The sequence below is a fragment of the Eupeodes corollae genome, chromosome 1 (genome assembly GCF_945859685.1).
Source record: "Eupeodes corollae chromosome 1, idEupCoro1.1, whole genome shotgun sequence".
Classification (NCBI taxonomy): Eukaryota; Metazoa; Arthropoda; class Insecta; order Diptera; family Syrphidae; genus Eupeodes; species Eupeodes corollae.
The window spans coordinates 201,904,295-201,928,714 of NC_079147.1; the positions used below are offsets into that span (position 1 = coordinate 201,904,295).

The 24,420-nt window shown below is 31.4% G+C and overlaps 1 protein-coding gene and 1 long non-coding RNA gene across 3 annotated transcripts in view; one reads left to right on the forward strand and one right to left on the reverse strand.

Annotated features, from left to right (window-relative positions):
- Nucleotides 1-2,137: 2,137 nt before the first annotated feature.
- LOC129942885 (aryl hydrocarbon receptor nuclear translocator homolog) overlaps nucleotides 2,138-24,420 on the forward strand; it is a 49,551-nt gene continuing 27,268 nt past the window's right edge. Inside the window, exons 1-2 of one of the 2 annotated variants that reach the window (XM_056052005.1) lie at nucleotides 2,138-2,414; nucleotides 2,619-2,670. In XM_056052005.1, the coding sequence (XP_055907980.1) occupies nucleotides 2,387-2,414; nucleotides 2,619-2,670 (80 nt within the window). In that variant the 5' untranslated portion in view covers nucleotides 2,138-2,386. Of the gene's footprint in view, nucleotides 2,415-2,618; nucleotides 2,671-6,322; nucleotides 7,752-24,420 lie in introns of those variants that run through there. The other variant, XM_056052004.1, reaches the window with a different exon arrangement.
- On the reverse strand, nucleotides 2,421-6,325 carry LOC129942887 (uncharacterized). The gene is made up of 3 exons (XR_008781119.1): nucleotides 6,146-6,325; nucleotides 5,890-6,083; nucleotides 2,421-2,951 (listed from the first exon to the last, which is right to left on the reverse strand). It is a non-coding gene; the product is annotated as an uncharacterized LOC129942887 (long non-coding RNA).

A 24,420-nucleotide genomic window follows, 5' to 3' on the forward strand; every position in this document is an offset into this window, starting at 1 on the left:
TCATTATTTTTAAAAAAATTTTTAACAATTTGTATACATTGTGTGATAGTTAAGCGATTAATTTTCGTAAATGTCAGTTATTTAATTGAAAGTTGGTTTAACAACTTAGTTTGACAAATGTCGAATTCCAGCCCTCTGCTACTGGAAGTGCAAAATGGATAACCCGTTAAAAGATTAATGTTTAATTAATGCTAAATCTTAATAGAATTAATTAATTTTGAGAATTCTTGTCTTTTCTCTTTTTCATCACCGAGATTTAATATTTGATACAAATTAATAATAGATTCCTCTGTCATTTAAGTTACACAGTTCTTCAAGAGCAATTTTTCTAGAAATTGTACACTTCTGAAGTTAATTTAAGACGCTTCAAAAAAAGTTAGTTTTTGTCACAAGCGTTTAGCCTCTATAAAAAATAATATTTTATGGACCATTCTTCAACAAAGTTTTTGAATATTGACCACTTGAATATTGATTAAAATGTAGTTTTAGGTGAAAAATGTTTATATATGTTATAAAACGACCAGCTACACTATAGCACTTTCACTTGAAATAAAATTGAAATCGACTCAAAATATAAACTTTATTTATGAAATTAAGTTTTATCATATCGATTTTATTTTTTTCGAACTCAAAACGAAGTGAATTTCCGTGTTCTCAAAATCGATTTGAGATTTCCAAGTATTTAGAATTCAACCAGATTAAGTTAATGTGATTTGAATTCTAAAAGAGAAAATTGTAAGAGAAAAGGAACAAAGTATTTAAAACGATTTTTCAGCACACAAAATGCCTTTTCTATACTAAAATAGCATTCTTTCAAAATCCATCAAGGCACATTTAGAAACTATACATTGGTACCAGAGTTTGGAAACTGCTTACCGCAAAAATCAGCAGCAAATTTAGTATCGGCACATAAAAATAACACTATTATTCTACATTATGTACGTTTAATTTATTAAAAAGCGCAAAACAAATACAAACATAAGAAATTATACAAATTATGACAATGAACAAAATTGTTTATTGACTGGAGTAATATATGTCAGCTGCTTCAATTTACCTTGGATACAGAAACAATCAAGTGTCTAAAAGGAGAAGAATTATCTGCTGCAAACAGAAACGAAAATTGTATTTGTACCAAACACATCTTGGTTTGGTTTTAAAATAGAAAAAATGCATCTTCTTCTCAGTATTTTATGAGTCTTTGATATTTACAATTACATAGTACATAATTATAATTTGCAGATTTGCCTCGAAGGAAACAACCCTCATCCAAAGTATAGGGGCGACTTTCCATTATTGCAACACGAATTTCCTTCTGATTTTTTTACAGTTAGGTAGGGGTCTCAATAGAACATGTTTTAAATATTAGGGCCAGGAAACAACTTTAAGTCATGAAAAAAAATATTTTCTTTTTCGGACTTAACCCTACTTTTTTTGTATTGCATTTTTTGAGCCTAAAACAAGTTTTTTTTAATTGAAAGCACGGCGTACTAACAGCTAGGTATGTAGGGGGGGGCATGCTGCCCCCCTGCTTGGGGTCACTATAGGATTTGGGGTGGGTGCGAGTTTGGGTATATGCAAAGTACTTTTTCATTTGAGCACTAAAATAAAAGAAATTACCAAGAAAAAAACAAGTATGGCAACACTGAACGAAAAACAGGGAAGAAATGTCAAAATCAACCATTTTGTGTGTTTTGTATGTAAAAAAGTGAAAAAATTAATTAAAAATAGAAATAAATGTTTCCTCGCTCTAAAATTGCTATAGTTATTATTTATTTGCACATATCTATCGAATAAAAAAAAACCGCTAGTCGAAATTCGTGCTGCGGTAATGGAAAGTTGAGCCAAAGTATATTATATTCTGTACTGTAAAATTTTATAACATTCCTTTCGAATTTCATCAAAAGATAACTCAGTTTTAAGTTTTAAGGTTTTTGAGGGTCTTAAACAAGTTTCACTGTGAGTTTCGAAAGCAATATTTTTATGTTTCATCTACTACAATATTAAAAAACAAGATAAATTTTACAGTTTTTTAGAGGATGGCGCTGCCATCACTTGTAAGAACCACCGCTGGTCGATAATTTTTTTTGTTGATAGATTCGTCTAAAAACAGGAACAACACAAAAAAGTATTATTTTCGTCCAATAAAACAAAATGGTTGACAATAGTGTAGTGTTGTAAACAGTGAAAACATCTAAATGAAAAACTAGAAATCTTTACGAATTAACTACTCAGTATAAAATACAAAGAGAAGAAAACAAATATTTTATTCATCAATCTGATAATTATGTACACAAAAGAGTGAATATAAATTGTATTTCAGTGAAAAAAAGTTATAATTCCAAAATACAGAGTGCTCGTTATATTAAATGTCGTTTAGTTACACATGTCAACGCTAGCGCACCCTTTTTCTGGTAAATTGGATTTTCTTTTCTTTATAATTTTGGTATTTTCGTTTTGTTTAAGCTATGATTTTTTGTTCGTAATGTGTGAATGTTTTTGATAGTGTTGATAGTTTGTTTTAATTGACTTTTTTTGTATATTCCTTATAAAAATTAATGCATCCATATACAGTGAAAGATGTTAATTTAACTTTTTTCTTTCTTTTGGTCTTACAGGAACTGACCCAAATTCTACGGTCATACAAAAAAGGCAGAGGTCTTTTCGCGAGTGAGTACTTTATTTAAAATGTATTAACACTTAATATGTTGCATGAGTATTTATTAATAAATATGTAATTAAAAACATTTGTAATTTGGAAAACAAAGGAATACAACTTATTGGCTATAAATGCAAGCCGCTTATCAATTATACCATTTCAATTGAGTGCATATCTATGTTTGATTTACTTTTATCAGCTCGTATATAGTAATTCTGTATAAAGTACAAGTTATAACTACGGTTTTGTCTGTGAGTGAGTCTTGTTTGATGGGTTGATAGTTGATTTGTACCTGTAAATCCGAAATTAATGAAAACATCAAAAATCTGATAAACAATTTAGTGCCACAGGGAGAAACATAGTTGTCTTTGAAATGTGAACCAAAATAAAACCTACCTGTGCCATGTTAGGAACCTAAACAAGATGTTTAAACTCGATAGAAAATGTAAATGGATTGTTTTCGTAATCTTGTTTCATTTACTGCAAAAATGAAGTGGGAATTTGAAATAAGACCTAATTTAACTTTCTGTACATTCGATGAAAACAGAAATAAAATTGAAATTATTTTTCTTTTTGATTTACGTATGGAAACTATTGTCAAATAAAATTTATACCGACGTTAGTTATTGTAGTTAGAAGTATCTTAATTAAGAAAAATTGATCTTTACGGTTATTGCGCTTTAGAACTAAAAAGAAAAATTTAAGATCACTGAAACAGTTTTATTTAGGTTTTTTTTGTAAAAATCGAAAAATAATTTCTTGGAGCAAATATTTTTGAAAACCTGTTTTTTTTTTTAATCTAATCGAATTATCAAACTTGCTTTTTTTAATTTTTAAATAATGTACCTATGTATGTTTATTTAATTTTAAGTTTTGAAAATTGATTAATCTTTGCCTTCAAAATTCGGTTTACAACTTTTCCTAATTTTATTGAATATCAGAGAAATCGTAGTAAGTTACTAGTATCAACGTGATCTATACATAATAGTTCAAAAAATCGATCTATACCTGCATAGGTTATATTCAAAATCTATGCGTATAGAATTCGAAGTAATGCTTTAGATATCACATCAGCTTTTAAAAATATTGACACAAAAAGGGCTAGAATTCAATTTCAGATTTTGTATAAACTAAATTTAGGGTAAGGTTAACACCCAAAACTAATGTAGAATACAAGATAAGCTCAATATTTAAAATGAAGGGTTTCATTTTATTTATAGAAAAAAATCAATATAAAATATTATTTGTTCCTTGTATGTTTACCATTTTATTCAAACTTACAAATATTAAATAACAAAGTAATTTCTTGTTCTACCTAAGTTTGTTACATTAAATCAACTTAATCAAATTTGGAAGCAAATTTTGAAAGAATAGACAAAATAGTAGATCATATCTTAAAGCAGAAAAGAGAAGTAAAAGCCAATTCCATCTTCTATTTGATTTTTAAAGTCGAACAATCCAGGTTATAAGAATCACAGTTTTCTACAGGAGTAAAAAAAAAATCTCACCTGGGCAAGCAAACTACTTTCAATTATGTTCAAAAATACTAAATAAATGGTAGGTATTCCTTTATTTTAGGGGCATCCATCATGATGGCTAATGGTTATGATCAAGTATTCGAACACTTCTCATTTAAAAAACACATGTACTTCATTTAAAAAACACATGTACTTAAAATTGAAATATAAGGAGCACTTGAAGTAAGTTCCTATTATTTTGTCCATCATTGTAAATGTTTGACTAAAATCGTTATTTAAAACAATTTGAAAAAATGCTGATAACTTCTGTGAGATAAAATTTGAAAACAATATCTTTCTTAGCTATTACTATAGTTAACAAAGTTGTCAGTTGACAAAAAAGCAAGCAACAATATTTTTGGTACAATTATGATAAAATGAGTTTGATTTTATAATATATTTTTGTTTCCGAGAAATTTTAGTCGAAAGCCAATTTTTACCAATTTTACTAGAATTTTTGAGTTTAAGTTTTTATTTCTTATATAAAAAAAATAAAGATTGGATTTTTAAGACCGATATCTTCCATTAAGAACAAAGTTAAGAACAGAATCAAATCATTTCTAAGTCAATGCCTTGAATTATTCACAGCACATCGAGGATCAAATGTAACAAATCTTATTTTAAAAAAATCAAATTAAATCAAAATCCAAAATCAATGTTTACCAACAATAGGAAATGTTTTTTTAGGTTTTTTTTTTGCAAAAAAAATGTCAATTCGATTTTATACAAATATTTTTGGGATGAAAAATCATTTTTCGTAAAATATTTGAGGTGACAAATATATTCTTTTAGTTTTATTTTTGATTTATAAAAAAAATCTATTTGAAGTCGTTAGTAGCGCTATTGATTCGTGAGATATTCTGGTTCAACCAAAAATTTTTTTTTTTAACAAAATTGAGATATGGATGACGAAACGTAATCTCGGACTTACGGACTTATGAACGTATGTATACACACACGAACACATAAACATCTCTCATAAAATGTTTGAGTTCGATTCTATGGACAGAACACGTCGAGAAATGTCAAAATAATTTAAAAAAATTGCAATTATTTTCAATGGGAGAAAATACAATTTACCACCGCTCAAAATAAAATAATGTAAAAAATTTCGAGTCTAAATAAATAAATTAGGTATAGCAACAGCCCTTAGAGAACTTGGAGTTAATGACTTACAACTCTCAACCATTCCTGTGTGCTAGTCAAATCAGGGATGGACAATTTTATGCCGAATCCAAATAGCTAATGTGAGAAAGGACTTTTCATGACAAGAATCACTCTTGGAGGATTTGTTAGTTCCTCGCAAGAGGCAATACCCAAAAAAAAAAAAATGTAGGTAACACAGGCAGAAATTGAACCCAAGAATTCTGACTTGACAGTCCTACGCCACGGGTACAACTAATAAATTTATAGTTTACAATTGCAAAATGTGTACTGAATGCAGTTGTATTTTTTGAATTCATAATCGTCTACTTATCTGGAAAAACCTATTTAGGAATGATATTTACAACCAATTCAAGAATAGAACCCTCATTACAAGTTTACAGGAAAGAACCCTTATTAAAAGTTTACAGAAGTTCACTTAGCACGAAAAACTGATTTAAACTTTCTGTCTTCCGAATATAAAATAAATATTATACCTACATCCCTGTACTCGCTTCAATTTTTCTCAAAACAATAATACTATATTCACAATACAAAACTCTCACTCACTCATCACTCCACTCAATCGCACTGAGTGTTTTATGCCCTTTTGGTTTTCCATTTTCACTCTACCGGAGTGCCATCGCCATGCCATGCCAATGCCAGTCCCAGTATTCTCTTGAAACTTGAACTGTAGTAGTGTAGTGCGTTTAGAGTTGCGGTGTAAATCGGTCGCAGGATAAAATCGTATCGTCCCAACCTGTCTTGAAGTCCACACAGAAAAACACGTGTGATATAGCAGCAAACAATAGAGATATTAACTTACCTATAAAAAGGTTCTGATAGTCTAACGACCTTTACGTTTGTGTACTCTCATAGGTACCTGGGAGCACAATACCAGTGTTATTTTTAATTCTAATAATTTTTACTAGCATTATGTTTATGAACTTATAAATAAAAATAAACGGAAACAATCCACGCCCACACATCATCGGCCGCCCGCCGTCCGTCGTCGGTGTCGCTGTCGTTGTGTCGTCGTATTTATAAATATACAAAATTGCATTTCGAACAAAGCTCAAACTATACACCATAACCCAGCCAACGCGACTAGTGCAAATTCAATTCTCTCCAACTAAAATACAATCAATTCTTTTTCCTGCTGTGTTTTCTTTCTTATTATTAAAAAATAAAAAAGAACAGCAGCAGAAAAATTGCATTGAAAAAATATTAAAAAAAATAAAAACGTTGAATAATTTTTAGAATGCAACAACTAACACAGTAAACAAAATACAAACTGCTAGCGCTGCTAGCTTGTGGATTGAGGGCTGAGGGACTGAGGGCTGACAGAGTGGAAGTTGTAGCACTGACGTTTTGTTTTAATGGGAATATGGCATCGGCTACAATTTTTTCAAGGTGACAGACTTTGCTGTTCTGAGCTGTTTGCTGCCGATGTGTGTGCAGCTTTAGAAAATTGTTTACATACTCAAACTCATACTACTTGTTGTTACTACTATTGTGTTTTTTTAAAAATGCATCCATAAACAATTAAATAAAAGAGTTTTATTTTTCTATTATACTCGTGCTTACCTATTCCATGGAAAAGCACAAAAATCCACCAAGTCAGTGAAAATAAAACCGAGTTAAGTTTCTGCTTTAACTACTTCCGCCCGTGCATCTCTTGCCTCTTCTGGCCTCCGTTGCCGTGCCTAAAAAAGTATATTTCTGCTTAATGCATTCATTTTGTTGCAGTGAAGTATTGAATTTTTGTGTTGTTGTTTTTCTTGGAAAGTGTACTCACGGGTGTATACTCGTAACTCGTATAGTGTGATGTTCTTCGCTGTGCAGTGACCTCTTTTTTAAATTTTAAGTGAAACCAGCAAAGAAGTAAAACAAGCTAAAAAAGTAAAATAAAAAAAATAAAATAAAGCTCTATAAAGAAAACTTCAAATTACTACTGTCTGAGTAGAAAAAAATAACATTAGCAAGCTGGAACCATATGAGTTAAGTACGATGTACACGTATGCATCGCCTCCGCCACCCCCACCCGATGGTGGTCATGGTCATCCCGCGCACCATCACTATGGTATATCGCCGGCTTACCTTGCAGCAGCTTCGCAATCATCATCATCGCCTCACCATCAACCAGCGCATCATAATTTAAGTAGTCCTAGTCCTCTATCGACGGCCTCGACGTCCATATCAACAATTGGGGCAGCTGTTGCTGGTGGAATGGTTGCCCCAAATCATAATTCACATATCAATGTTATACCTTCACCCGCGGCATCGGGCAATTCGGGTGATATAACAGGATTAGGATCAAATATGCATGTTAGTGTTGATTTACACCATCATGTTGATTCACAGCAGCAGCAGCAACAACAACAACAGCAACAACTTACTGAACTATCTGCCTCACAATCGAAAAGAAGAAGGTAATAAATTTAAATAAATGGGTTTTAAGGATAAATTATTTGAACGGTATTTCGATTAATATTTGAGTTTTGTATGCTTTTGGCAGACAAATAAAATCAATGCATGCATAAAATCACTGTTGTGTTAAAATCCAAAAAACTATCGAAGCTTAAAATAAAAAATTAAGAGCTTATTTTTTCGAGATTCCTTAACACTGGTCGAGAATAAGAAGAAAGATTAAGAAAAGTTTTACCAAAGTTGCCTCACTGCTCTTGAAATACAACATTTTTTGTATTTCAAAGACACGTATATTCAATCAAATGGGGTGGCGCAACAGTCCGTTGTGAACCAGGGCCTAGTGACTTACAACTCTCAACCATTCCTGTGTGCGAGTACTGTTGTCAGGAATGGAAGGGACCTACAATTTTAGGCCGAATCCGAACGGCTAGTTTGAGAAAGCACTTTTTCATGACAAGAATTACTCTTGAAGGATTTGTCAATTTTTCGCCAGAGGCAGTACCCGCGAAAATTATTTTTTTTTTAAATTAAGGTGGCACAGGCAGGGATTGAACCCAAGACCCCTTGCATGACAGTCCAACGCACTAACCATCACGCCACGGGTACTACAGACACGTATATTGTGCATTGAATAAAGAACCGGGTTTCGGTTTTTTTGATTAGATGACTTCTGAATTAAGAAACAATTATTTGATAAGTTAACTAGTGACCTATGAATAAAAAAAAATTAATTCAAAAGCTAGTTACTAACTTTTTGACTTTAATTCACAACTTACTAAGTCACTTATAAATTTAAAAAATTGTAAGTCATAAACAATCTAGTGACTTTGGATTTAAATAAATTTAATTCAAGAACTGAAAAAATATTTGTATAAGCTAGTTGATAGATTGGACATTCTTAAGCTTGTTTTGATCACATTATTATTTAATTAATAACGAAAGTAGTTCTCAAGCTTTTAGAAATTATGAAATTATAGTGGTAGCTTATAAAATGTCCACTTAATAATTTGTATTTCCAGAATTTACCCATAAGCTTATGAATTACATTTGTTTAAATCATAGGTCATTCAGTAGGTTGTGAATTAATTTTTTTTTGTTTTGTTAGTAACTTCAATTGCACGTGTATTATAAATTTTTATTTCAAAATTCACTAACTTGATCATGGTTTAAATTTTATTTAATTCATAAGTGACCGATCTAGATGGAGAAGTTTTTTGGATGAGACCCAAGCTCACACAGCACCGTAGTGCCACCTTTAGTAAGTAAGTAAGCGAGAGTCACTTGCAGTTCGCGAATTGAATCTTTAATAATTCAAAAGTCACTAACAATTAAAGTCAAACCCAAGCTAGAAAGTGCCTTAAGATTTTGCAACTCTGTTAAACAGTATGTTTTTTTATTTTTTTTGCACTGTGTTCTTCGCAAGTTAACATGAATCCAATTTTTAAATAACTTCTGTATAAATCTGAATAAATTTAAGCTAATTCTTGGGTTATGTTAACTTTGAAGGAAAATCTAGATTTAAATGCTAACATAAGCGGGATTTAGTGAAAAGATCATTTCTGGATTTTCATTAAAATCATGCAATTACGTTATTAAATATTTTGCACAAAGCTATATAAATATTTCTTGTAACAATTTTGTCTATATCAAATTTTTTGAATTTCTTTCTTTATTTGAATTTCGTACGAACAAAAAGAAAACACTTTTATAAAAATTTTGATATTTTAAAAATAATCGTAAGTTCCTTAAAAAAATAGGCATTCTAGACAGAAAAAAATGTATACCAAATTCTAGTAGTATTTTGTTTGTTTCATTTTATTTTTTTTTAATTCTACAGTTAAATTTTTTTACCAGTCGTCAAAAACATAATTTTATAAACTTGTTTTGAAGGTTGTATATTTTTTTTTCGAAATGATAAAATTAGCTTTAAAAGTTAAGTTAGGTCTTTCCGCCCAAATTAAAAATGTCCTAAAAACAATTTTATTCGTTCAGGCTTATTACCCAACGGCAAAATATTAAATTGAAGACAATGCCACAAATCCCAAAATCAATACCATATTGCCAAAATCAATTTTAAAATATCATTACGCCCAAATTAGTAATTGACACATCGCCGAAAAGATGTCATGTGTTTCAACATTTGGCCCCATTAACAAAATGTTTATTTTGAACACTACAATATTTTGAGTCTTAACTTTTTCGCCCAAACGCAAACGCAAACGCAACTTTAAAAAAGGGAAATGAGGCAATGGAAAGAAACTTTACATATGTACACCCAACTTTCCACTTACACCAAATTCTACAGCGAGCACAATCAGAATTCTGTTTAACTTTATTATAAAAAACATTACTTTAAGTCAATGGATTCCATTTTAAATAATAAATTGAAATGTTCCCCTTTGTATTATTTGATAACAAAAATGCACCCATTAGTTATAAAAAAAATAACTAATAAACTTTTAACATTTACTTTTGTTGTATGTTAAAACGTGTTGAACAAGATTCATTTAAAGTCAATATTTCTGTTATTTCCCGAGATATGGTAGGGAACGAAAAAGATCGATTCGGATCTATTACAAAAACATCCAATGGATAGTTAGAAATGTGTATGTTTAATCTTACAAAAAATCCACTAAATTAACCAACAAAAATTAACTTAAGACATTTTAACTGTTTGACTGTTGGTTCGTAGCTTTGGGTACATCATGCCATATGTCTGTGTTCAATCCTCGACTTGGAATTCATGCCTTTATTACGGGTGCTTTTCGAAGAATTTTCTAAATCCGCCTTTTCCTAAGTCTAATGATGAAACAACATTTTTTAACTCCGATTTATCATAAAATTGAAGGTCTTTGAATTTTTGTATTCCAAATTAGTTACTGGTTAAAGCTGTAAAGGAGCATAATAGTTAAAGGGTGTTAATCGCTGGGTCTTGGATTCACAACAGATTTTTTGTTACCAATAAAGAGAATACAGATTTGTTTACCCTTTTTTCTTTGATATGGACCCTAATTCACTTATATTCTGCACTGTTTTAACAGTTTAATTAGAAAAGGCGAATAATAGATGTTTTCCTCCGTCACAACAATCAAAGTCGCCATGTAAAGAGAGTTGGTGCAATCAAATCATGCATTTCATTTTCCAAAGTGAATAAACATAGGATAGTAATTTAAAGAATAAAATATTTCACCTGAATATTTTATTTGTCTATTTTTCCGAATCAAGATGATTTATTTCCAAAAAAAAAGTTTAATCCTCTTCTATGTAAACCTTCTTATAAAAATCTAAAAAAAAACAAACATATCTTTATACTTGCATATAGGTCTGTGTAGGTATATGCTTCCTTAAACAGATTTATAAAATAGGCACTTTTCTATATGGGGATAACATAGAGAATATAGCTATGGGAGTACCTCACGCTGCTGCTGTGTACCTACACTAAATTCGACGAATCTCCGATTTGTTGGTTTGATAACACATTTTTCACTGTCAAAATAAGATATGGGACAAAGCACACAGATTGTACCTACTTGATGGCTTCTTCTTTTTTTTGAGGATTTTTTTATTTCGTTTGTCATTTGGTTTTGTTACTTAGAAACGAAAAAAATCTCTTTTATTTTTCGTCTGAATTCCTTTAGCCCTGTATGTTCTTGGTTGGTTGGTTGGTAGAGCCAACATTTGCCATATACCATCACCATCATGATCATCATCATCACCATCATGGTATGGCATCGAGTTGAGTTTGGTTGAAATGGGCCAGGCCAGGCCATTCCAAGCCGGGCTGGGGTGCATATATGTATGTATGTAGGTAGGTAAGGTACATACGTATTGTACATACACCTTGTTGTAGTACTTTATCGTATTTTGCTTTGGTCTTATAATGTTCGTAGACACTTTTCGAATATTAATGAAAAGTTTTCAAAAGAAAGAGTCTTCTACATAAAATCAACCATGTAGATTCTCCATACACTCTGGCGGATGATATTCGTTTATACCTTCCCAGAAGAAGAAAGACGGCTATACGGTGTCGACGACAACAACGAAGAAGATGACTACGACTACGACTTCAAGACTAAAAAAAATCGTAAAGATATCAAAGATTATTTTTGAGATACATTTTTTCGTGTTGGTTTTATTCTGATGGTTCTATATATGTAGGTAGTAGTCTAACGTAGATACCTACTCCTCCTCCTCCTCTCGCAGCGCACTCTATCGATATCTATTTTGCTTTGTACATATCTTGATAAATTTAGGGTAATAAACTAAGCATCAACTGAACAAACACTCGTTGTCAAAGTGAAACGTCTTTCTTTATTTTTTTGTTCTTTATTTTGAACATCCGCATTCAAGGATTTTTCATCTTCAACCAAGGATGAAGACTTATCCTAAAGGAAATAGCATCCCAAAAAAAATTTCCATTCCCATCCCCATGCACACATATATCTATATTATACACATTTATATTTTGTATATGAAATTAAAGTAATAGACGTAGTTTTCTACACTTATCTATATATCTATTGAACATAAAACAAAAAGAAATGTAGGAACGTTCGTTATGGTGCAAGTGATGCGTTTGACATATTCTAAAAAAGGTACCTATGTGACGGCTTCCTCTTGAACTTAATATACTCTTGCTCTCACTCAAATGTTTGCCCACCCAAAAATCAACCATATACCCATACATACATATGTACATAAGTGTCTATTTGGTACATTTGATTAGTTATTAGTAATTTTATGATGAGAATTTAAGGGAAGGGTTTCCATATTCATACACAAATCAAGGCAATTTCCATGAACAGGATTTGAAAGTGTTGTTTTATTTGCTATGTCGAACCCTTTTCTATTTTGTTCACCAAAGAGTCAAATTTCCAGTGCTGGACTGAGTTATGAAAGAAAGTAACAATTGTAAAGTTTAAAAATTTTATTCAAACTCAATATAATATTTGAATTTCGATTAAAAATTTGTTAACCCCGAAATTGATTCTTATATCGTTGATTGCATGTAAAATAAATACTCAAATGTTTAAAACTTATAAGAAGACATCTATTTTTGACTTTTACAATGTTGAACCGAATTTGACTATCATATGTTCTAACAAGAACTTGATTTAAATTTGTTTGTTTGTATATCTTCATCGGAATGAATACATATGGAAGTTGATAACCCAATTTATTTTTTGAAGATAACTTAAAAAAGTCTAAACTACGGTGTCTGGAAATTGTGTTTTTTTTTTAAACTCTAATAGGTTTTTCCAATAAGATGGTTCATTTTGATTAAATAAAAACGGCTATTTTAAAGAGAAATCTGTGTTTATTTCATTATAAATAGGAAAGTATACCATTTACAATGGAAAACTATATATCAGCCAAATGGCTGACACTGCTAGGATAGCAGCACGACCAATTCTCAATGTGGCTTAGAGATAACTTCAATCTTCTTAAATCTTCTAAATCGATCGATCTTTTAAATCGATTGTGGATAAATGGCATATAGCTTTCTTTCACGTGACAAAATCTTTCAAAACATAAAAAAAGAAAATCTTGTCCTTACCCATCTGTTCTCAAACTCAATGACGTTTCAAGTAACGATCCACAGGTTATAACTCAACTTTTTTTTGGACTTCTTTCAAAGTGCCTTAAAATACTGATACGTTTAACTATGTCACTTTAAGGGGAATACTTCAACCAGTGATAAATCTGACTTATCAAGACTTTGATTTATTGAAATCTTTTACTTACTTGACTGATATGAACTTTAATATTATTGCTGTCAACATTGTAAAGTTTATGTCTAATCTTGAGGATACTTGTATATCAGGACCTAATGGTACACCATCAACAATTTTGAAAAACTGTGTAAGTAGTCGTTTCCTCTGTCCATTCTTTTTATTTCCTTAATATCATCTTGTGTGTTTCCATCTATTCGGAAAAGTTTCTTTATAATCCCCTTACATAAGAAATTTTAAAATTATAGATCTATTGTTAGATTAACTTTTATTCCCCAAATCATTGAGTCTTTTATTTGTGAATTCCCATGTTTTAATGTTAAATCTATGATCGTTCCAAATTATCACGGTTTTGCTAATGGGGCCCCTACAGTCACTTTTTTAATTTATAATTAGCCGAAATCTGGTATTGACTCATTTAAAAGCAAAAAGAGATTCGACTGTATTTTTAGTACTTATGTTGGGACACTATGCATCATTTAAGCTGAAGATGTCACAATTTTCAAAACAATTTCACAAGAACTTGTGATTATGAAGAATTGCAGTGTGATCCTAATTCGTGTTTTTGTTGATGTGTTCTCAGCTGTCGGCTTCTTAACGTTGTAAATATAAAACTATGAACTATGAAAACACACAATTAAATCTTAAAACTTAAACATAATTCTCGATACCGAACCGAGATTAGACTGCACTAATAGTTCGAGACTAGACTTAGGTATACTAGACTGAGTCCGATACCGAGAAGAGAATGAGATTTTTTGATTTTGACGAGGCTAGCAAAAATCTCGTAGGGTATCGTTTTGAGTGCACAAAATTACATGCATACATTTTCTTCCATAATAATTTTGCCAAACAAACAACTAATGTTCGAATTTTCACCTCTCGTCTTCAAAAACCATATAATATTTCCATCTTAAGAGAACATTTTTTTAAAAATAATATTTTTAAATCTGAAAATTTAGACACAATTTGTGTTTTTTTCTATTTTATTACAATCTTTGTAAATATTTAAATTTAGTTTTTGAAAATTGTCACTTAACGTTCAAGTTCAATGGCCAGGATAACCATTGACCTATGCTATCGAAAATCCGGCCCTGATATCCACAGGTAGTAGATTCCAATAATCAAACTTTACGCTTCACCTACTATTTGACGGATGAAAACACTAATGACTGAGTCCTTGTTGTATGATACAAATCACGTTTATGGGATTTACCCAGTCAGAAAATATAACACTAAAGCATCAGAGGCTACGACCGGGCGGGCGTTCCGTTCATTGTTTGGTTGGTTGGTTGGTACCTCGATTTATGCAAAATTGTTTGCAAATGATAAATTTACCATCGATAATTCTTTTTTTCGTTGTTGTTGTTTTGTCTCCTTCTCTGTGCATCGTCTCCGCCGTGCGTCGTTATGGACTCTATCATCAGATAATATGATGGTTTGTTCGTCCTGGCTCTGGGGTGATACAAACCTACCTATATATGAGGTTAAATGAATATGACTGGTGGTGCTGTATTACTTATCCATCATTCGTTTGTCTTTTCCAAGGCGAGGATTAAAAGGATTTTGTTCAGGGTTTATTAAGGATTTTCTTTTTTATAGCGCGCTGTATATGTACTTATATAGATATATGAGTAGAACAATAATTGGATTAAAGATTGTGTTTAAATAAAAAAGACCCACAAAACTTAAAACAAAAATTTAAATCTATTAAATTTAAATTAAAGGTAGAAATTTAACTAACCGCTGAAAAGAATTGTGCCATCTGCATCGCAAGCGAATAAAAGATAGTTTTTTATCCTTTTTAGAGAGCTCATATTATCATAAACATAATGTTATATAATTCCCATAATATTTTCTCGAACGTGTATAGAAAATGTTTTGGTTTTCAAATCAAAGAGCACAATTATTTTGAATTTTTAAAGTTTTTCAAGATATTCCCACGAAAAATGTAGGTAACCAAAATCTACTTAATAATAGTGTAGATTTGAGATTTCATAAGAATCTTCGTAGCTCACAAAAAAGGGCATAATCTTGAGTGTAGTATTAGTAAAATTTTTGCCTGCAGGATGTTCAAACCCTTTTTCTGGTGTTGTGTCTTTAATCTTCATTCTACACTGTGATAATAATGATGGATGAACATATAGATTGGTATTAGAGAAGTTATACATTAGTTCTGCATCAATCATATAATTATTATAGAAATACAAAAAAAAATCGATGATCTTCAATTATTTATTTTTCTTTCTGTATCCTTGAATCTTTTTTGTTTCCTTAAATATGCTTACTTGATACGATTTGGTTTAATGGCTATCGAGGGATTCTTAAATACATATGTATTGCTGTATGAAGTTTTTCTTTGTTATCAAACGCATGATCGAATAAGGTATTACTTGGCAACTTTGTATCTAATCTTCATGTTTATTTATGATAAAGTCATGCTTTTAAAGCTGCCATGTAACAGAATTCCTTGGGGCACTTATCAAAAAATCTTTGAAATATGATATTGAAAACATTTCTATTATGTTCTGTCTGTCGTTTTCCATTAATTTAAATGTATTTTTCTTATAATCACAAAATATAATGCAACTAAATAAAACTGTCAACTCTATAAAATTCGTAGAATCGTACAACGACCATATTTAAATCTATTGAGCTGCAACTATTATATTCTAGACTACTTCAATTGGACTTACTCAGTAACAATACCAAAGCATTACAAATTGGTAGATGTTGACTAAAAACGAATCACAGAAAAACATGCTTTTCTGTCAATTTTATACAAAATACACCAGCACCCATTCGACGTATCTACGAGACTAACTGTCCCAGAATAACCATTTTTGTAGTAGGTTTTAACAGTATGCGTTGTGCGTTAGTTAAGCGAACCATTTTAGTAAATGTCAGACTTTCAGTCGGAAAAAATTGGTTTTACAACTTAGTTTGACAGATGTTGAATTTCAGCCCTATACTTTTGAAACCGCAAAATAGATAACCCGTTATAAGTAACATATTCAAATCCGACTTAGTTTTCGGGATAAAAACCTAAAATATAAGAGAAAAAAAGTGTTGAAACTATTAAATAGTCTTTTTTAAGACATTTATCTTGTGTAAGAATAACTTTACTTAAAAAAAAAGGATTTTAATGATCTAGTGATCAATTTTGATTTCCCCTGACAAATACAAAGCTTTTTAATTCTTAACATCAGCCTTCATAAATTTGCATTAACAATAGGAACAAAAGTAAAAAGGTGCGACTCCCTTAGTTTACTTTATTTACCCACCTTAAAACAGCAATTCAAAAAATGAAGCTAAATAATAGAAAGTTCTTTCTTGAAAAATAAAAATAAACATACCCAACTATCTCGTAATTCTACAAATAAATCCGTTTCTAAAGAAGACAAATTATGTTGAATTCGATTCGCAAACGAACAAACTACGACGACCATGAGGAAAAATGATGTTTAAATATTCCTTTGGCATTATATGCTCTGCACAAGGAATGGAGTGAAGAATGAAGCTAAATGGCTGGCTCGCTAGCTGGTTGGCCAGAAGTGAGTGTTCATTCCTTGACTCTTCCTTTTTTTTTCTTTGTATACCTCCACCCTCTCCTCGCAAATGTGTATGCTGGACAAAAATAGCACATGTCGATGGCGTATACCAGCCGCACATCATCATCAGTAGTAAGGTGCATCATCGTCATCACCATCATCCATAAAGCCTGCCAGACTCTCGCTAAATATACTAAGAGTTTATTGACATTTAAATTTTCTTGTCGCTCTGCCTACATTCAATACTTTATAAAGGTTCAAATATACATACCTACGTTACGTATTGTAGAATTTGAAAGGAAAGCACAGCAGCAACTTCAGCCAAAATAAAAACAAAATAAAGAATTTGATTTATTATCAACAAATGGTTGTGTAAATGACTCAGAATCGATGGGCGCGACGTATGTGACACTTTAAGTCCCTTGTATACATAGCCATGTCTACATACATTTTGACCTTCGAGTTGGTGGTATAATAAAGTCATAAAGTCAACACTTAATGTGCCATTCAAAACAAAAATATACACAAAGATATAAATAAAATAAAAGGGCCAGGAAGGTTTTCCCCATGTCACACTTAGAGACGAAGCAGGATATTTTTCTTTTTCCAAAAACAAATTTATAAAATATTTGGTTTTTCTATTCTCTTATTTTTCCCGTAACATTATTTATTTCGAAAAAGAAACAAAAACAGAATATTGTGTATGCGTGCACGATTTCTTTCAATATTTCAATCAGAACAAGTAAGTCAGGTAAATTGAAATGCAATTGCTTTGCTAGTTTCTTGTTTATTTGGACAGCAAAGATGTCACTTATTTTTGATTAAACATCAAGGTGACTTTTGTATAATAGGTACAATGTATTTTGACCTTTAAGGTACAGGCACAGAAAAAGGCAGTCAAGTCGAGGTTAGTGAGTATTTTGTGCGTTGCGATTATACGAACGTCAAATCTTTACTTTTGAGGATTGACTTTTTTAGCCTTTTAATGTAATTGAAATAACAACCAACTTAAGTTCATGATTTCTTTACACAGATTTTCATTTCAGCATTTGCCTTCAATTTCACCTGTGACAGGCATACGAAGTGCAAATTACAATTGAGAATTTTGACATTTCATTGACCTGAGTGGCTTTGCTGGGTTCTACGGATTGTCATTTACCAATCATAAAGAAGCTGGTTTCAAATTTGAGGATATCTTAGCTTGAAATCGTAAAATTAATGCTGTTAACAAATTTGACAGTTCGCAGAAAATATAAAAAATATTTAAATTTATTTTTTTACTTTTATTTGAAATTAACATTTACATTTGAAGTAAGAAATAATTGTACTTGAAATTGATTGCATTTAGAGCTTTTTCAACCATGAAAGTAAAGGGTAGTTCAATTTTAAATTAAATTAAATTTTCAATTTTTAAATTAAATTTAAAGGCCGATGTTGATTTTAAATAAAACACAAATTATTTGGAAAATCATATTATTTTTAATTTATTATAATAATATTGGTATTGTTCAATTATGTATGGAACAAAATATAGGCCAAATTGCTGCCTCGACGTCAACTGCACACCTGCATCCGATGGTCCAAATTGTATATATATGCCTTTTATGTGCCGGATTATCTTATCCTTGAGCTCTTGATTTGTTGCTGGCTTATGGACGTACACCGTTTTTTTCAAATAAGTCCAAAAAAAGAAATCCAACGGTGTCAAATCACATGATCTTGGCGTACAATTGATATCGCCAAAACGTGAGATAACACGGCCATTGAATTTGTCACACAAAAGACCTATTGTTTCTTTAGCGATGTGGCAAGTGGCACCGTGATGTTGAAATCACATATCCCTCAAATCCATATCTTCCAATTCGAACCATACCAAATGCCATTTCGTGCCACCATTCTGCCCATTGACGACCACTGAAATGATCAAGGTGTTTTAATTCCTGAGTCAATTGCACATTGTAAGCATATAATATTTTCTGCATTACGAGCTGTAAGAACGTGCACTGGTGTTACACATCTCCTACAGACACGGTTTGAACACCCATTTTCAAAATTAGCTCAATTGTGTTTCTTTCCATAGTTCGAATTGAGTTAGTCTGAAGTTGGGAAATGTCAAATGAAATACAGAACAAAACTTGACGTTTAGGTGAGTTACACATTCAACATGGGCCCTTAAAATTGAACCACCTTTTATTAGGCACTATCCGGAATGCCTAAATACATATTTTTTCCTTTCCTTGAAAATGTTGTATTATAGAATGCCGAAAATCAAATTTAATTACGATCAAAAAACTTTGAAATTTGATTTATTTTATTTACAAATTGTGTAATTTGAACAAAAGACAATTTGACACCTTATCTCAGTAGATCTCACTTTTTAGTTTTAGGGACTTTTAAATAATGATTTTAACAAGTATTCAATTTCTTTTTTTCAATATCCTTCTTGAGTATCAAAATTCTGCTCTTTCTTTTTTTAACAGTTTTGTTTTCTTTATTTAGCCTTTGCAACAAAATGGATTACTCTTTAACTCTGAAACAATTGTGTCTACATATCCCTGGGCATATTTTTGTTGCTTTTATTTCATTTATGTTTTATTTTAAATAGAATGGGTCATTGTTGTTTCTTCAGATTTTGCAGTCAAAGGGCATAAACTCGAAAGCTTGTACAATTTTATAGGCCACAAACAAAATATTAAAAAAGAAAAGAAAACCCAAGCAAAACATAACAAACAACAACGAAGATTGAATTTGAGTCCAACCTGAGGTTTAAAGAGACTCCTCAACAACAATATATTTGCTCCCTCAACAGCAATACAAAAGTGATTCACTTTTAGAATTATGCTCCTTTTGTTATACAAAAAAAAACCCCTAATAGCCCCACATATGAATGAACAGTGCGACTTAGACAATTAGGTCCTCAAAAAATATTTAGCTATTGGCATCATCGGATAGTAAAAAATTTAAAATTTATGTTTTAAAGATCACTGCAAAAAAATAACATCCTCCAAACTAAAAGTGAAAAGTGTTTCACAAAATTTGCTAAATGAAAAGACTTCACTTTTCTATTTTTCACACTTAATTTGAAAAGTGAAAAGTTGAAGAGTAGATCTTACATTTACTGTATTAGATTAAATATGCTAAATATTAGATTAAATATGCTAAATATTTGTGTAGCCTATGTCTGAACAACTTTGTGGCCACAAATGGTGTTCGATATGGATGGTATTTTTCGTTAATCGAACACTCTTTTGTCGAAAAATCGTTTACGATATCGAAGTTAATTCTTAGTTTCACTTATCCTTGGTCACTGTTTTTAACTTCTTCGTTTTATTTACAACAGTTTTGCTTCAATGTCGATGGATAAAAAAATTTCTACAAAATCGGACATTTTTGAAATTGAAATTCATGTTCTTTGGTGAATTAATCAACATTGTCTCGTTAACTATTATTTACTTCTTCATTTTCAAAGCGGCTTATTTATTTTTTCATAAGTTTTCGACAATTTTTAAAAACTAACTCTTGTTTGCATATAAAAGTTTCTCTTTGCATATTTCTGAAAAGCTTTCAAAATTCAAAACATAATATGCAAAGCTTGTTGTTTGTTGAAACAAAAAGAACAAATACGTTGCAAAATACCATAACTTTTCACTTTTCAGAAAAAACTTGCATTTTGCAGATTTGGGGTTAAATAAATTAAATTGTTTGGCGCAGCAGTCCGTTTGAGAACTAGGGCCTAGAGACTGACAACTCTCAACCATTCCCGTGTGCGAGTACTGTTGTCAGCAATGGAAGGGACCTACAGTTTTAAGCCGAATCCGAAAGGCAAATTTGAGAAAGCACTTTTCATGACAAGAATTACTCTTGGAGAATTTGTCAATTCCTCGCAGGGGGCAGTACCCGTGAAAAAAACTTTAGATGGCATAGGCAGGGATCGAACCCAGGACCTCTCGCATGACATCCATCGGCACCATCATGCCAGGGGTACTACGCAGATTTGGGGTTGGTGAAGCGTAATTTGCAAAGTTGCTAAGCGACAATAATTGTTTTCTATTAAAAATTTGGCAGACAAGAGAGGAAAATATCTGTCGAATAGGGTCCCAGCCGTTGAACTTATGTTTCATCCAAGGGTAAATGAGTAACCTATAAAATAGGTTTTTGAACAGTGAATGAAAGGTTTTAACTTATTGAAAGCAATGATACCCCCCATAGTCATGAAATACCAGCGTTTTTAAGCGTTTCAATGTGTTTGAAATGTGTTTTTCGCGTAAATTTAGTTTTATACAAATTTTGATCCAAGAAAGAAAAAGTTATATATTTAAATTGTTATTGACTACGATCATTAGAAAGTAATGTATGTATGAACATTTAATTTTATTAATTTGATCCGATATTTTTTAAAGTAAATGTGGTGTATCTAATTTATTGATCGGCATTGTTTTATAGCGACGGCGCGGCGGCGTTAAGAAAAAAAAATGAATCGAAAAAGAAACAGCAAAAGCAAAAGCAAAAAGGATAACATAATAACAATCTCTTAGAAAACAAGAATGGATATATAAAAAGAATTATGTTCATTGTGCGCTATTGTGCAACAGTACGATAATGTTCTTCAAGAAAAATTAAAAAAGAACACAACACAAAACACAACAATGTCTGTATATCAAGTTTAAGTTGATAATCTTTTGAATTTTTCTGTTGCAATCTTTTCCTTTTTTTCAGTTTTATTTTGGTATTTTCTTGTATATATATTTTTTTTTCATTTCAAACGAAATACCTTTACCATCATCCATTGGAATAACGACCTTTTTTTCTTCACTGCAATAAAATTGTTCCACCAAAGGAATGGGTTACCATTTTCATTCGTCGCAAATTTCTAGGTACCTTACCTACCTACAACAGTTTGTTTCGTTTTCTTCAACCCCAATTATATAAACGAAAAGAATTTAAAAAAAAGAAAGAATAATAAACAACAACAATGATAGCATAAATTCAAATTTCTTTAATTAAAGCAATTTGTTTTGACCCTTTTCAATGGTTAATTGCCTTCCAAAAAATGTTGAAGTAAATACGAGGTGTATAAGTTTTGTTGTTGCTGTTGTTACATTTGGGGTGGTATGATGGGGGCGGGTGGTTATATTGTTTTGTTTTACCTTTTTGGTAGCATTATACATGTCTACATTGAGTATAGTAGGTACTTCCGTTTATCCTTCAAACATCAGACTCTAAATATTCTCATAAAAAGAGTTTAAGCGACAGCTCACAAAATCTACAAAAAATGGCCAACCCGCATTAGAGAACGCTAAAGTGACTCACGGCAGCGACATACAGTGTGATTTTGATGTGATAAATTATTATTCCCATCACTAGGACATAATCCACGAGTCCCCTATACAATATGCGCATGAAAGCGAAGCAAAAAATCAACACAACGCATGGTTTAGGAAATCGAGCATATTTCAATAAAATATCGGAAGTTGTTGTTCCGCTTTGTATTCCGGTATCTTTCGTGATTTATTCATAAAGAAAATCGTGGTTCAAACATTCCCATCAGGCATCGAGTACCTACTTTCATACATCGTTGCTCACTACCAGCAGGATTCTGTCAAAGTCCTGCAATTGTGTATAGAGGATATCAGATCATAAACAAATGAACAGAATAGCGTATTTCGTACATATATTTTACATAAATGTAAGAGTCGTAGTTTTGTGTATAGATTTATGGTTGATTTCTCACGCTGTGTTTCATTGTTTTTGAGTTTTTGATTGAAATCAAAAATACATTTTAAATTCGTTTTTGTTCTTTTTTTTGTAGTCTTTCTATAGTCCTTCAAGGTAGTGATATTAAATAAATAGTTGTGTATTAGTTAACAGTACATTCTTCCATATTTGAACAAGTTTGCTTAATTTATTGGAACAATTGCAGAGCGTTGAATAATAACTTTACGAAAGTTCTCACTATGTTTGTAAACCTGTCAATTAAAAGTCTAATATTTTTTAAAATGGATCGCTTGAATTGAATATCGACCAACGCATAATAGTAGGGGAGCCCAGGATGCTAAATCGGGATTTACTCGAGCGTCAAAGAGACCTATTGGATTGCGAAGCTTAGATGATAAGAACAAAAAAATGTTATATCATATATACACTTTCATCGGTGGGGGGAGCGGCTATAAGATTTCAAAAATGTAAAAAAAACAGTTGCATGGACATACTCGAGCGCGTCAGATCTTAATAGCATCCATGTTCTTAGTATTTTTGAAAATATACGTATGTTAATCTGACCGTTTCCATGATGGGGGTGGTCGTACGTAAGGGTTGAAAACGGTAAAAAAAAAAAATTTAACCGAGCGCGTCAGATTTTCAAAGGGGATGTTAAGTGAACCTAAAAGAACCCTCTTATGTAATAATCTGACGATTTGGATGTGACCCAAATCGCGGCCATTATTAGTACTTGCAAAAAAAATCGCCATTTTGAAATACTCGAGCGCGTCAGATTTTGATATATATGGTTCATGTATAATATATATACCCTAAATGTGTTGTCTCTTAATCTGACTATTATCTGGAGGGATTCGCCTAATCTGACAATGGAAAGATTTTTTTAGGGGGAGTTGGGGGAGAGTACGATAACTTAGGCGGCAAGATACTATAACGGATTTTTTAAGAGCAGTAAAAAACAAGAATTTTGTAATATGGGAAGGGGGTGTCTATCTCCCTCCGTTTAAGCGGTAGTTTAAAGTTTATGTTAAGCGAGCTTGGAACCACCTTTCATGGCACCACTATTTCTTTAATTCCAAGAAAAGACGCAATATATTATACTAGCTTAATATCTATCTCACTCTTAAAGCTATTAAAGAAAGATTATTAACAAAATTAAATTAATTAAAGTTAAAAAAAGCGGAACTGAACGTAAGAATAATATAATTGTATATGCTTTATTGTATAATGTTAACCTTTTCAGGAAATTAAAGTTGTTGTTCTTAAATATAAAAGACTACTTTAATTTTGGGTCAAATTCCGCCAAAAGTTGGTTGAACCAACAGTTTAATTTTTCAATACTTCAAGATTATATACTATTGTTTTTATTTTAGAATTTATTGCTCTTATTTGTTTTTGATCAAAGACTGAAAACTAGACGATTTAATGTCTTCTTGAGAAAATTGAAAATTACAAAACAAAATTTTGTTTAATTAAATTATTCTTTCCTTGCTTGAGTATTTAAGATAAATTATGTTTTCTTAAATCCAGCTTATTTAAATGCAAAAGAAACTTTGCATGCACCCCATCCTGTATTCATCGCGCCTTTCACCCTCCCCACCTTGCACATAATGCACCTTGGACCCACTCCAAATCCTATAGTGTGCCCAAGCAGGGGGGTTGCATGCCCCCAT